The following is a 14,225-nucleotide window of genomic DNA, read 5'->3' as shown; positions in this document are numbered from 1 at the left end:
ACTGTCGATGCAGCCACACTTCTTACTTGCAGGTTAAACACAGGGAAGTGATTTCCACTAGTCTGTCATAGAAAGTTAATGTTGTGGGGACAGGGTCATGATCTATTTAAAAGCATTTCTGCAGCAGCCCTGCAGATCCTCACCCCAACATCTCTCCTCAGCTGTCAGGCTGGTGGAATTTCCTGGCTTTTGAAGTGGAATTTCCTGCTTGTGGTCAAGGAAAATGGCAGCGAGGACCTGGAAGAGAGCGTGAGCCAGACTCCCTGCTGACCACAGAGCTTCCCTTGCCATTTGTCATAGAAGCTCTTAAATAGCTTTCTAGCCATGGCTCTGCGAAATAAGAGCTTGTCCAGCACTAGTACCTTTAGGCTGTGTATCTCAGAGAGGAGTATCAGCAGCTGGGCCAGAGAACCCACCACAGGGCTGATACCTCTCATCATCGTTATCTTCTTGTCTGTTGAGAGGAAGGATAATGTCCCTGGGAGGCGTGGGAGCACTGATCCTAGGGGTGATGTGGCATTACAGACTACTAACTGTACACAAGGGCATCTCCAGGCCCCTCTTAGTGATTCCTGCTGCAGTTTCTCTGCTGTCAGCATCCTCGGTGGGCTGGAGCTAAGCGCTTTCCTGAAACAAAACCTAAACTGCAGATGTTGGCCAACTGCATTCAGCTGGACCAAAGCTCTGCCCATCACTACAGAGAAGCCAAAAGCAGGTTCTTACAAAGTCAGAAGGCTGGGATGAAACTGGAAAGATCAGTCCCCCAGTGCAGCACACCAGCTTCTAGCAGCAGACTCAGACATGAGCCATTCTTATGCTAAATAACTGAGGTGCAGTGCGAGTCATGTAAGACACAAGTGTCTTCAAGGAGGAATTGAAAGACGGTTAATGCTCCAATATCTGCTTAATTGCAAGTGCATGTTGGTCATCAGATGGTATCTAGGCTGAATTTAAAGGCTGAATCTTTTCCTATGAAATATGATCTGGATATCATAAATGTGAGAATGAGGGATATGTGTGTTGAAAGCTCACTGGGGTGAAAAAGTGACCGAGTTGTAATGGTTTGGAAATACAAAGTCTAAGATACCATGTATTGTCTTTAGTGGATTTGATGAGACATTTCTGAGTGTTTTAAAACTAATCTAAAATCTTAAATTTTTTGTGAAGAAGGTATTTAAAGAAAGATGGGAGGTGATACAGCTTTGTCTGAAGTTACCCAATCAGATAAAACCTGCAAACATAACTATGCCTTTCTGTAGCCTATTTGTACTCTCAAATACTTCTGATGAGCTACTTGCTTTTGTAATGGTTCACAGGATGGGACCCTGAGGCAGTTTGTATTATTATGCTTTAACGCTACTGGATTAATGTGTCTGCGTAGTTTGTGTATTGTAATCATGACTTAAATATAGCTCTTTGCTGGGCAGGGTTGAGGGAGCAGGTGGGAGGCTTGCAGTGCAGCTGAGTGGGTGACCAGGGAGAGGTGTCTGGCCCTGTGGCACCTTCCAAAGCTTTCAGCAGACACCAAAAGCTATGGCAAGGCTGCTCTGTGAGCACAGAAGTTAATTCCACTTAAATGGGACAGCTCTAGGGGTAGGTCAGGTGGGAAGCAGCTTTGAGCAGGTGTGTAACAGCACCACAAAGCGTTCATTAGAGTTACTTTTGTCGAGAGTTGGTAATGAGGGTTCATGGTGGTCCTGGAAGGTCTCCAAGGGCTGACAGGTCTAGGCACAGCCTAGTGCAGTGCAGCAGGAGCATTGCGGCATCACAGGACAGGGATGTGGGCGTTGCACTGGGGAGTGATGTGGCGGGGTGACAGTCTGCATGCAAAGTGTTGGTCTGGCAGTGGGTTAATTTGATTAATACTGTGTATTTATGAGGTGTTTGACTTCTGAGATCAGGAGGGGGTCTCCCATAGCTTTTTGGGATGTTTGATGGAGCCTGATGCTTTGGTGTGTGTGGAAGTGAAGATGACGAGTTTTGTTCCTTGCTGGTGTGTGGTCAGCACCATCCTTGTGTGTCACATTGCAGTATATCTCACCATGGGTGCTTTCAGGTGTGGCACTCGCCTATAACTGGTTGAACATATCTTCTCCAGGGTGTATTATTGCAGTGCTAGATAAGACATTATTTGTAATACTGTATTGTGTGCAAAGAGGTTAGCTTGATGAGTTTATTTCTGATTATGATTTGGATGATGTCAGTAGTTCAGCTTCATCCACTCTGTACTTAACTCTCAAAACAGCTATAGTCTTGTCTCTTTTTGTTTTTTCATAGTGCACTGATTTAACCTCTTGTCTGAAGAAAATTAAGATTTGTTGAAAGGTTAGAGTTATATCTTGAAGGCTGCCACAAACAAAACCTAATTTTGTACTTAATGCAGTAATTCTAGAGGATGGTGTCAGTGAGGGCATAATTGAAATAATTTTTAGGATGAAAATCTTTAGAAATAAAACTTTACTCAGAGGTTATTGATTTAATTACATGAGCTACTTCCTTGCTTTGGTCATGTGTGCAAATCCTGGACAAAGGGTAGGGGGTTTTTTTTATGCTTGATGTGAATTCAGACTGTTCAAGCTGCAATGTGTAAATGGGTGGGATTCCTTTTGAACCAGCCCTTGGCCAGAGGGCCAGTGAGGATGACTCAGAGCTGCTGTACAGAGAAGAAGGTGTTAATTCGTCCAGGGTTTAAACATGTGTTTTCTTGGCACAAAATAACCTGACAATCATTTGACATCAGCCACCTGGAAGAGCAAAATAGGACGATGTCATTGTCCATTACAGCTGGTATCAGTTCGACTTTGAATTTAAATGTGCCAGCAAAATAAAGACAGGCACCCTTCTGTTGCCTGCTGCACCTGTCTCTGTATCTGTGGAGCTTGGGCTCTGCTAGTTTTTAACTTGGCACCTTCTCGGCATATTGGGTATTTACTTCTTTGAATACAGTGCAACAATTTTCCATGCCACTCTATGTAGCCCTAGGGAAATCACACATGTGGATTGGTTAAAGAAGACATTGCCTTGGTGCATTTTTCCGTAACTAACATAGGCTACCCATTCCGTAGGTAATGGGCAGCCTATGTTAGTTAATAGTACTTGGACAGTTGGGACTTTGTGATGCACAGCCACTCAGGCTGGCTGGCTGTTATGTCAATGTTTGTTGGGGGTTTTTTGTTAGGGTGGGTGGTTTTTTTTTTTTTAAATCCACAGCTTTCTCTTATCAGGAAGTGAAAATCACAGCATTTGCTGATCTGATTTCTTATTCATTGCCATCTACTCAGCCTGCCATATGGCGTTACACACATTATTAGTAAAAGAATTAAAAAGTGCAAGAGCAGAAGGACATGAAAGACTGGAAGGAGAGCTGCTACGCTGAAGTCTCTTCTGGACAGAGTGGTCAGCTGGCACAAGTGGGATGTGCATCTCCCCTTTTTCTCCTCCAGTGGGAGGCCAGAGGCTCAGCCTTTTGGAGCCAGCAAGTTTTTTCTCTTTGCCGAGACGCAAATAGCCAGAAATTGTGGAACTTCCTTCATAAAGCTGCAGTTCCCCTGTACCCGTAACTTACCTTACTTTACTTACCTTGCTTAGAGCTTGGACACCTCCAGCCACCATCAGCTTTCAGAGATCATGCTCCAATTTTGTTTTCTAATATACAAGTTTGAAGGAAGCCACTACTGTCCACTGGAAATCCAGACAGCATCAGAAAGCTAATGCAATTTCTCATATTGTATCTGTCGTTCCTTGTTCATTGTTTCTTGTATCTCTATTCATATATTCCTGTTTCTCTTTCTCTTTCTCTTTCCTGTTGCTATGGTAAAAGCCTGCCTAAAAAGGGAGAATTACAGCAGCAAGATCTACTGACCTACAAAATAACCAGAACGTAGTTGCTCTGTACAGAGCTCTGCTTTTAAAGTAACTGGTAGAAAATCTGTAGTGGGAAAGGGAGAAGGCCAAAGTACAGGGACCATGTACATGGATTTGTATTTAATCAAGCTGTGTGGTGCAGTCAACACGCTGGAGGGAAGGGATGCCATCCAGAGGGACCTTGACAGGCTGGAGACCTGGGCCTGTGCAAACCTCACGTGCAAATGTTCAACAAAGCCAAGTGCAAGGTCCTGCACATGGGTTGAGGCAATCTCATGCACAAATACAGGCTGGGCGATGAGTGTATTGAGAGCAGCTCTGCAGAGGAAGGATTTGGTGGATGAAAAGCCCAGAAAGCCAATTGCATCCTGGGCTGCATCAAGAGAAGTGTGGCCAGGAAGTCGAGGGAGGTGATTCTCTCCCTCTACTCCACTTTCCTGAGACCCCCACCATGCAGTACTGTGTCCAGCTCTGGGGCCCCCAGAGCGTAAGAAAGACATGGACCTGCTCGAGTGGGTCCAGAGGAGGCCACAGAGATAATCGGGGGACTGGAGCACCTCCCTTATAAGGACAGGCTGAGAGAGTTGGGGTTGTTCAGCCTAGAGAAGAGAAGGCTTCGGGGAGACCTTATAGCGGCCTTCCAGTACCTAAATGGAGCCTACAAGAAAGCCAGAGAGAGACTTTTTACAGGGGCACGTAGGGATAAGACAAGGCGGGGAATGGCTTTAAACTGAAAGAGGGTAGATTTAGATTAGATATAAGGAAGAAATTCTCTACTGTGAGTATGATGAGACACTGGAACAGGTTGCCCAGAGAAGCTGTGGATGCCCCCTCCCTGGCAGTGTTCAAGGCCAGGTTGGACAGAGCTTTGAGCAACCTGGTCTAGTGGATGGTGTCCCTGCCCATGGCAGGAGAGTTGAAACTGGGCGATCTTTAAGGTCCCTTCCAACCCAAACCATTCTGTGGCTCTAGGTTTCTATGAAAACTTCAGCTTATGGGCAAAACTGCTGCTTCTGATCAGTGAATCTGTACAACTGGTTTACTATATGCAGGAATTTTCCATGATTGCAATATTAAAAGTAGTGGACAACCAAAAAAGCAGTCTTGGGTTTTTGTTTCTGTTAATAGCCTTCCAGCTCTGATGTGATTTTCTCCTCTATGTACATGAATGTCATTGATACAGTGTTGTACTAGAGTGCCTCATCCTTGCTGGAGGCATTAGCATTATCCTTTTCCAACAAACTGGTTTGAAATGAAATGAAAACTAAACCATGAATTTTTTCATTCACCTCCCAGACTATAAAAATGGATGGTCTCATTAATGATTAACACAGCAGCTGGTAGCTCAAAAGAGATCTGGAAGAAAATACTTCAGTGTCTTCCTCCTCCAGTAAATATATTGGCTTAACAGTTTTCTGTGCTCATACTACCTTATTTCAGTATACACATTTGAATCCCAGCAGAGTGGATCTCTGCCTTCATACATGCTTTAAGATCAGTAAGGATGCATTAGTCCCTAGTTGCATCAGATAATTTTTTGCAGTATTATTACTACTTACTGATTTGCAGTTCCCTGTGATGTTAGCAGTGGTTTTTAGAATGGTTTTCTCTTTCAAACCAGTGAGGCATTTAAGATTTCCAACATCATCTTGCCCACAGCATGGTTACATCATTAGGAATCAAGTAGTTCACAACAATTTTGCATTTACATGGACATCACTTCTGACATGTTGTTTTGCTATTGATAAGTCCTTGTTATAGCATTAAACTGTTTAAAAAATATATACGTATATTATGGTCACAAAATGTTTACTCCTATGTTTACTCCACAATATTAGATTACACTGTGCCTCAGCAACTGACAAAACTCTAATGAACCAGTCTCTCAAAAGAACCAGAGGGATGTTTTTAGACTAAGTGTTTCCAGAATGTGATTAACTGCTTAGCACTCAAGAAATAAAAGTGCTTAAATAAAACCCTAAAACAAAACCAAAAAACCCTACCACATAGCAGTTGTGCATATGACAAATAGTGGGAAGACATGTGGAGGCTTTCCCCTGTTACTCTAGATGATAACTATGAGCATATAGTCTCTTCTAAATTGACTGATTTTATTTTAAGTTAATAAATATACCACAGTCTCTGGAACCTTGTGCAAATTTTCAAATAGCTAATTCTAAATATAGGTACACTTTTTTCCTCTGTATTTGCTGTAAAATAGTGGTGAACGCATGTATAGTACACCACTATAGTTCCCGCCCTGGCAGAGGTAAGGCAAATACACAAGCTCATCTGTGCACAGTTATGGTGGATAATACCTCCAGAGTTTATCACAAGGTTGTTTCCATGGTGTACATGATGATACCAAGCAGCATGGTCCACCTGGCAGTCAGCAGGCTGATCCTGGCCCAGAGGCTGCTTGTTTATCCTGTCATTTTTTAGGACAGCAGAAGGAGCTGCTGCTCAAATGGTTGCACACCACCTCCTGCAAGATCACTCCAAGCCAGGTGTGCTAATGCCAGAGGCCAGGAAGAGGATGAGAGAGGAAGGAGGAGGGAGGTCTTCTGCTCACATGAGCCCAGCAGAGTCCTGATCCCCTGACATAGCCCTTTGTGAGACTGACAGTGGGTGGGAGGATGCTGGGGCATAAGCATATGGTGGCAGAAGTGAGAGCTGCCACTGTTGCATCCCACCACAGGACCTGAAATACGGATCCAGCTGGTGCAGCTGTAAGGCTGAAGTACGCTGGAGTGTTTGTAATTTTGGTTGGTAACACTCAATTCTCATTTGCTTTCACTGACCTGAGTGGATATGTGTTTCTTTCATTAGAGATCCGAGCTCAACTCATCGAGCAGCAGAAATGCCTGGAGCAACAGACTGAAATGAGAGTTCAGCTTCTTCAGGATCTGCAGGATTTCTTCCGCAAGAAGTCGGAAATAGAGATGGAGTATTCCCGAAACCTGGAAAAACTGGCAGAGAGGTTCATGGCAAAAACAAGAAGTACAAAGGATCATCAACAGTACAAGTAAGAGAGATTTTCTTCCCCCTCGCCCCCGTGTTAGCCAGTGCTGGAGTGCTATACCGCTCTTTGCTTCTGCTGGTTTTGAGTACTGCTAGGTTGAGCCCAGGTTCAAAGGCATATTTAAAATTCCCACCCCTGTTTAGCAGCATAGCAGCTCTCATTGCAGTTGAAGGTAGACAGGTGCCTAAATACTGTTTTGTTGATTTGGTTCTCTGCAATTATTCATGTAAGCTTCTGACAAGTGGTTTCAGTTTCTTAAAAGGTAAGCTGCACAAATGTTATCCCTAACCTACCACATGGAATTTAAACCACCCAAAATACAGCCAGTATCTAGAAGAGATGCAGAGCCCCAAAAGGGCTTCAAAGCTGTGTGCTCATCTGTTGCAGTGGAGTTGATAGGATTTGAAAGTGTCTAAATAAAGGTCAATCACCATTACAAAAAAAGGGGACAAGAATTTTGGCAAAAAAGGCATTAAGAAAGAAAACTATTTTTATTTGTTGTTGCATGTGAACTTGTGCTGCCTCTTGACCCTTCTTATTCCTGGAAATGAAGATGATGTGAATGTTATGCTTTGCTTACAATTTAATATATCCCTTTCACGACATAGTAATTTGTGTGCAAAACAAAAGTGGTCAGGTAGTATCTGGCAAAACATGCATACAGCAAGGTTTCTAAAGTGTTTCAAATGCATTACTTGCTGGCATAGTCTCATCTGGTTATTTTCCTGATTTGAGTTGATTAATGAGTGCAATTGCCTGGCCCTGTTATGCTCAGGGGCATAAAACAATATTTTGTGTTTGTAAGACTGAAAACAAGTGCCTTTTTTGACTGTCCAGCCAGTGCTGTGCTAGAGATACCCAGATAAAGCTTTTGTTTCAGTACAAAAGTCTTTTCCAAACACATCTGGCAAAGAAAAGGTTAATCCAAATACAGCTTGCAGAGTTCAAAGAGCAGTAATATATATTTCTTAAAATTCAGTTAAGTGATTCAATGATTCTCTGAAATAACCAATGTGTGCATATGTCACCACTTCAGAGAGAGCCCTGGCTTTTATTCAGTTTGTGGCAAAATCTTTTTGCCTTGTGCATAGAAATCTTTCCTCGTTCTTAAACATGCTAAATTCAGACTGGCAGATGTGCACAAGGGTTATGACTGGAGTCCTGCCTTTGGCTTTGTTCTGCAATTCTCTGCTTTGAGAAGATGTTGCAGCAGAAGTCACTTTAACTGTGCTCTTCCCACCATTCCCCCCACCCGAGAAACAAGCAGGAAGGTGTGTGGGGTTGGCTCTGGGGCATGCAGAAGCAGTGAGAACCAAGTAATGTCAGCAGGGACCTTCAGGGCTGCTCAATTTTGGCTGACCCGGCTGATAAAACCCTGAAGCTCCTTGCTTGTTAGTAACACTGTTAAGATGTCCATCTCAAACAAAATGGGGAAGATTCCATAACTCACTTCTGATTCATAGCAAATGATTAAGAAAAGGCTTTTGTCTGTTAATCATTCATTGTTGTTTTGATTCTGAGGGTGAAAGCTAAAGGTAGATAATTAGATGAGGAGTTAAAAGGCATATTTCTAACAGTGAGAATAGTTAATTATTAGAACAATTTACCAAGAGTTGAAGGAGTTTCTCAATTCATCACCACCTCTGGCTGTTTTATCTTCATGTGCTTGATCCCTTTGACTATAGGAGAATCTCTGCACAAGAGAAGAAAAAAAAAAAGAGCAGCAAGTTTCTAGAGCACTTAGTTGCAAGGCAAACTTGAAATTAAAATTTCAATAAGATCATAAGGCAAATTGTATAAATAGGTTTTTGTTGTCTGTGAAATAGCTGTTGAACTACATGTATTTTTATTTTGCTTTGTGTAAAAGAAATGAGAACTCATCTGTGATTTCAGTTTTTGCAATACTAAAAGCCTGGAGTGGGCCCTACAATGCAAAAAGTCTGTCAAGGAAATTCAGAACTGAACTACTGTGGAAAAAGTCCAGTCGTGCTGTTTGATTTGTAATTGAACCATCTGGGACTGGCAGTAGCAGTGTATTTATGAGTGTTGTGAGTTTATGAATGCTGATCACAGGATATGTATGCTTGTGACATTTCCTTCTACTTTTATAGCAGTTATACAAATCCATTGCAGTGAAACAGCTACACCTGCAATTTTGCTCATGAAGGATTTGGGTTACTCTTGCAGTGCTTGTTTATTTCTAATGTCAAAAATTAATTACTGTTACTCTTTCAGCAGTGACCTTTATTGATTTTGAATATTTACATGTACTCCATCAGTAAGCTTTGTGGTAAGATTTTTTTTATACTCTCAGGTGACTTGAAGTGTTCTGAATCCTTATGTTTTTTCTATACTTTTGTATCCATGCCTCATGGGATTTGTAGAATGTGTCTTGAAAGTGATCTGAAGCTTGCCTAACCCAAGTTATTCCAAGAATGGATTGACTGACTGTTCAGAAGCAGCCAGACACACTTGTTACATAACAAGTTATGACTGTAAATGTCAGAGAGATGTTTGCGTTAATAATGTAACTTTTTCATTGCTATACATAATACATGTGTGTATCTCCTCCTTAGGAAAGACCAGAACCTCTTGTCGCCAGTGAATTGCTGGTACTTACTCCTGAACCAAGTGAGAAGAGAAAGCAAAGACCATGCGACATTGAGTGATATCTACCTGAACAACGTGATCATGCGGTTCATGCAGATAAGTGAAGACTCCACCAGAATGTTCAAGAAGGTAATGCCTCTCCTGCAGTCCTCCAGCTGAGCTTGTAAAATGCATGAGAGAGGCAAAAGTGTCCTAATAGGTAACATTTGAGGAGAAAATTCAGCACACATAGCCTAAAATCTGTTTTAGCACACGTATAAATTCTTCATGACTGTTCTTACGGAGCAAATCCTTAGTGCTGAAGTGCCTGGGAACCTGCTGTATATGCTGGTGACCTTAAGAGCTGAATCGCAAATATCCAAAAGGAAGGGAAAAAACCTGTTCTTCTCTCAAAAGCACGCTTGTCTACCCATGCAGAAAGGAAACAGTTTTCACTTAGGACTCCCAAAATAGTAATGCTGTATTAATGAATTATTTGTAAAAACAGTATTTCATTGTAACTCTATCATGAGAGAAACGGATTCAAGCCAAAGTAAGGGTGTGCCTTGTAGTGCCTTGGCATAAAGATGGTAGCTTATGCTGCAATTCTCCCAAAAGTGTTTCCTTTACTTCCCAATATTAAATATGAACATACACTTTTGATAACATAGCTACTTCTATTAAATCATTTAAGCATTGTCTCTGTACGTTTGTCCTTGTACATGCCCATTATGTGTTTTCATAACACATACAATGTATAAATCCCTCTAGTGCTAAGCAAGCACTGTAGGCAGCCTTAGTTCGAGATCTATGCAATGTGTTTGCAGTCATTGTTGTTACAATGTTCTGAAATAAAAATAGATTATAAATGCATATCCGTCAGTCACAGTGTGATGCTGGCAGGCAAAAACAAAAGAAGAGTTCAAAATGAATAAAGGTTAAAGAATGTAAAGTGTATGACTGAATGATGGCAAGGGTACCAGATTAATGTTTTCAAAATAGGGAACTGATTTCACATATACCTGACCACAATCCTAGACAGATAGCATTGGAATAGGGAGAAGAATCATTTAGGGAGCACATAGATTGTACTTGGAGGATAAAAAAAGTAAAAACATGAATCAAATGTCTTGGTGTGCATTAAAACCTGTAATAGTAATAGAGTTGAAATTTATAGTTTCTCAGTAATGGTCTGTTCATATAATATGTCTGATGCATAAAACTATAGTTCACAAACCACTAAACTTACTAATATGGAAGATTACTACAGAAGTCGAAAAAATAGGAAAAGCAATTTGAGCATGCTTCGGTACTGTCTATGTGAAGATATTTCAGACTTGCTTGGACCAGTAGAAATTTTTCAGTATTGAATCTGGAGTAGTTTTTCAGTTGTTCATGTCATATCTCAGAAATCTCTTCTTCACTAGGTATGTATTATTAGACTAGCCTGTTTGCTTTCAGCATGGTTCAGTTCTTTAGCACTGGAAATCTTGCCTTTCCTTCCCTTCTCTCCAGATGGACCGTACAAAATTATCTAGATAAAGTTTTCTGCAGAGACATGTGTGTCCTTCTTTATTCTCTCATAACTTATTAATGGAGATTGCTGCAGTTTATCTCTCAGAAGGAGGAAAATACGTAGACATTTTCAGTGCATTAACAGCCATATTGTCCCATCTTTCTGACAGACACATCTTTTTCCTCTATGTTGTGCCCAGGAATGTGCAACATTTCAAATTTTCTCTTTCTAGCATAGCTTTCTTGAAGAAGAGCAAGCAGCTGCTCTTGCTTTTTTATTCCTAACTTGGATCTTCTACAGAGGAAAGGAGAGAAAGGAAATGGAGGGAGTCCTGCTGTACGTAACCTGGAACTCACATCAGTGGAGCCCAGATCCTCAGCAGCCCTATGGTACCTTTAGCAGGGTTTGCCAGCTGACACTCAGTGTCACATCAAACAGCTGTTAGCTGAGGTGGAGCATGGGCAGAGTGAGCTCACCAAAGGCTGTGTGAAGGGATCTGAGCCAGGCTGGCAATGTGAGGGGGAGGGTGGCAGGAAGACACGTGGCAGCTCGGCATGGTGTAAGTGAGCTTCTTGGGCATGTGGCCTCAATATGACAGTGGTTGTTCATCAGTATCGATTCTGAGTGCACAGTTTTAGGACAGTCTGTCAGGAATCAATACTTGCTGGAGAAGGTTGGTATTTCCACTGAGTCCCAGTGTGCACAGTTCTTGCTGGGGTGCTTGCTGCAGAGTACTGGTGATTTATTTGCTGTTACTTCCCAGCTGCAGAACTGATTATACCTTGAATGATGATGAAGCTCCAGTTTCTCCTCTGTGAAAAGCAAAGGGAGTTATAAAATGAGGTGAACAATGTTGGATAGAGAGAAAACCAAGACCTGTGCAGTAGGTGAAGCTGTTAGCAAATTGTCTTGCTTTATTGATGAAGAACATAAGATGTCAATGACTATGTTTAGTCCAAATGGGCAACTTCAACCATAGTGGTCTTTAAGGATCCCTTCCAACCCAAACCATTCTATGATTCTGTGATAATTTCTGTCAGATGTGAATGACCAGTCTAACTTAGGGTATGTCACAGACTGTCTCAGAACTGTTTAATGGATGTCCACCAGGCAACAGAAAGAGATAAGATGCAAAATACACATGTCCTGTGCTGCAGTCCCCCTTGCAGGAGGGAGGTCACAGGAGCAAAGAGAAGGTGCACATAGAATGAGAAAGGTGACATCCAACACTCTCCTCCATCAAAACTGTATTCTCCGTAAAGAAAATGGCATGGAATTTGATGAAGATCTGTAAACATCAAATAGAATATTTTTAACCAATTTCTGTCACTTTCTGTAGGTTGCTTCTAAAAAGACTGGATTTGGAATAAAATTCTGTTGGAGAAAAGTATAATCAGTCTCAATGGGTGTCATCCCTATGAAAGTATGTGGGATTTGTTCACTGTTCACAGACTTAAAGTAGAGACAAACCATATCCTGCAGATACTTCTACATTGGAGTCTCATCATACTGTTCTGTAAAATATGTGCCCTCTCTCTTAAGTAATAAATGTAAATAATAAGAGCAGTTGTAATATGAAGATTTCAAAAATAAAGGCTAACAAGTGCATGCTTAATATCTTACTGCAGTTCATGGTCAAGTGCAGGAAATACACCTATCTAACATATCTGTACTCCATTGGCTCTCACAGCATTGTATATAGGAGCACTTAATGTCTAAGTAATTTCCAAATACCAGTTAATCAAGCTTCTCTATATTCAATAATTAGATGATTTAATTATATATCTTCCAGTTTATTAACCTAATACTGTTATGCATCACTATTATCATCTTGTTTTAGTTCTCCCTTGGTCTTGCAGCAGCAACTTCTGCATCTTCAGAGGTGCTTTAGCTCCACTTCCATGTCTGGAGAGTAACTACACCAAGTGCATAATCAGAGATCTCCGTTGTTCTGCTGTGAACCACCAATCTGCGTGTTGCAGAAGGGGAAAGTGTCTCAGAGTGGATTGCCCCATTGTTCACAAGCAAGATACAGGGAGACAACAGCAAAGTCACTCTGAGCTTCTTGGCTCTTTCTGTCCCTCTTTTTTCTCCCCCTGTCTCCTCCCGAGAGGATTAGGCTGCCCGTTCTGCTTCTCAGTGGTAGCCCTTGCAGTCTTTTTCCATCTCTCTGGTGGGCATGTAGGTCCTCAAATGAAACTTTTCCATGAAGTGAGCCCAGCATTTTCTAGAGGGATACTGTTTGTATGCTGTCCTAAGATTGGCTCCAGCTTGAATTATAGTAATGAAAAGATCAAACAATTTTCATATTTCCTGGCCATGCTTACCAGTAGAGTATTGTTTTGTTCCCTCTCCTGCTGATGTCTCCTATGTGGGATGCAGCACAAAGTCACGAGTCTGTAGCAACTCCTTTCTCTCGTCCTTCTATAAAAGGTGTATGCAGTACCAGTGTTGGTCTGTATGAATGTACTGATGAGGGGTGTCTGTGAGCCTTGGTCTTTGTACCTTGTCCTTGTCTCACTGTCTGTTCTTCCTCATGCTCGTTCTTCCTTTTGTGTGCATCTATACATCTGTCTCAACATTTGAATTGCTTTGGTGAAATGATCCCTATTGGTTCTACCTTACATGTTCTGATGGGCCAGGAGATACTAAATTCAGATACCTGATTGTACATGGCTTTCCTGTCTAGGCTGGCCCACTTAACATGTAAATTTTCATTATTTTTCTTCTCCCAGGAGCTCTCTGTCATTCTTTTTTCCAGGGGTCAGGAACCAGCATCTGTTTAAATGTACTAAATGCAGGACAAAGTAGGATCTAGTTCACAGATTTTGTGGCATTTATCTGATGATACTATGTCAGGCCTCATAGTTCCAGATAGGCACTTAAGCTCTTCTTCTTTTTAGTTGCTGGCATATAAAAGCAGTACAGAGTGCTGTTCATGCCTGGCCTTCATGCTGCACATAAAATTACAAACATAAAGTAGCAGAGTTCAAACCTTGCATGCTTGCATGTTTCTTCAGGCAGATGGGGTAGATGGCCTCATGGGAACAATTAAAGAATAAAGTAATAAGGAAAAATGTCAAGCAGAAGGGAAAAGTATTATGCAGAACATTTCATGCAGTGATTCTGGTTACCCCAGCATTAATAATCAACTGTATAAACACATACCCACAAAATCCTTAAGCAGATTTGTATATTTATAATTTATAAACATGTATTTTCTTTGGACAGAAA

The 14,225-nt window shown here is 41.5% G+C and overlaps 1 protein-coding gene across 4 annotated transcripts in view; it reads left to right on the top strand.

Annotated features, from left to right (window-relative positions):
- Positions 1-14,225, top strand: part of SRGAP1 (SLIT-ROBO Rho GTPase activating protein 1) — a 156,373-nt gene that overhangs the window by 69,868 nt on the left and 72,280 nt on the right. For all 4 annotated transcript variants that reach the window (XM_074827315.1, XM_074827316.1, XM_074827318.1 and 1 more), the window contains 2 exons: positions 6,694-6,889; positions 9,463-9,625. In XM_074827315.1, coding sequence (XP_074683416.1) covers positions 6,694-6,889; positions 9,463-9,625 — 359 coding nt within the window. The remainder of the gene's footprint in view (positions 1-6,693; positions 6,890-9,462; positions 9,626-14,225) is intronic.

The sequence above is a fragment of the Strix aluco genome, chromosome 5, assembly GCF_031877795.1.
Source record: "Strix aluco isolate bStrAlu1 chromosome 5, bStrAlu1.hap1, whole genome shotgun sequence".
Lineage (NCBI taxonomy): Eukaryota > Metazoa > Chordata > Aves > Strigiformes > Strigidae > Strix > Strix aluco.
The sequence above is the reverse complement of the archived record's forward strand: the minus strand, read 5'-3'. Positions and strand labels throughout refer to the sequence as shown.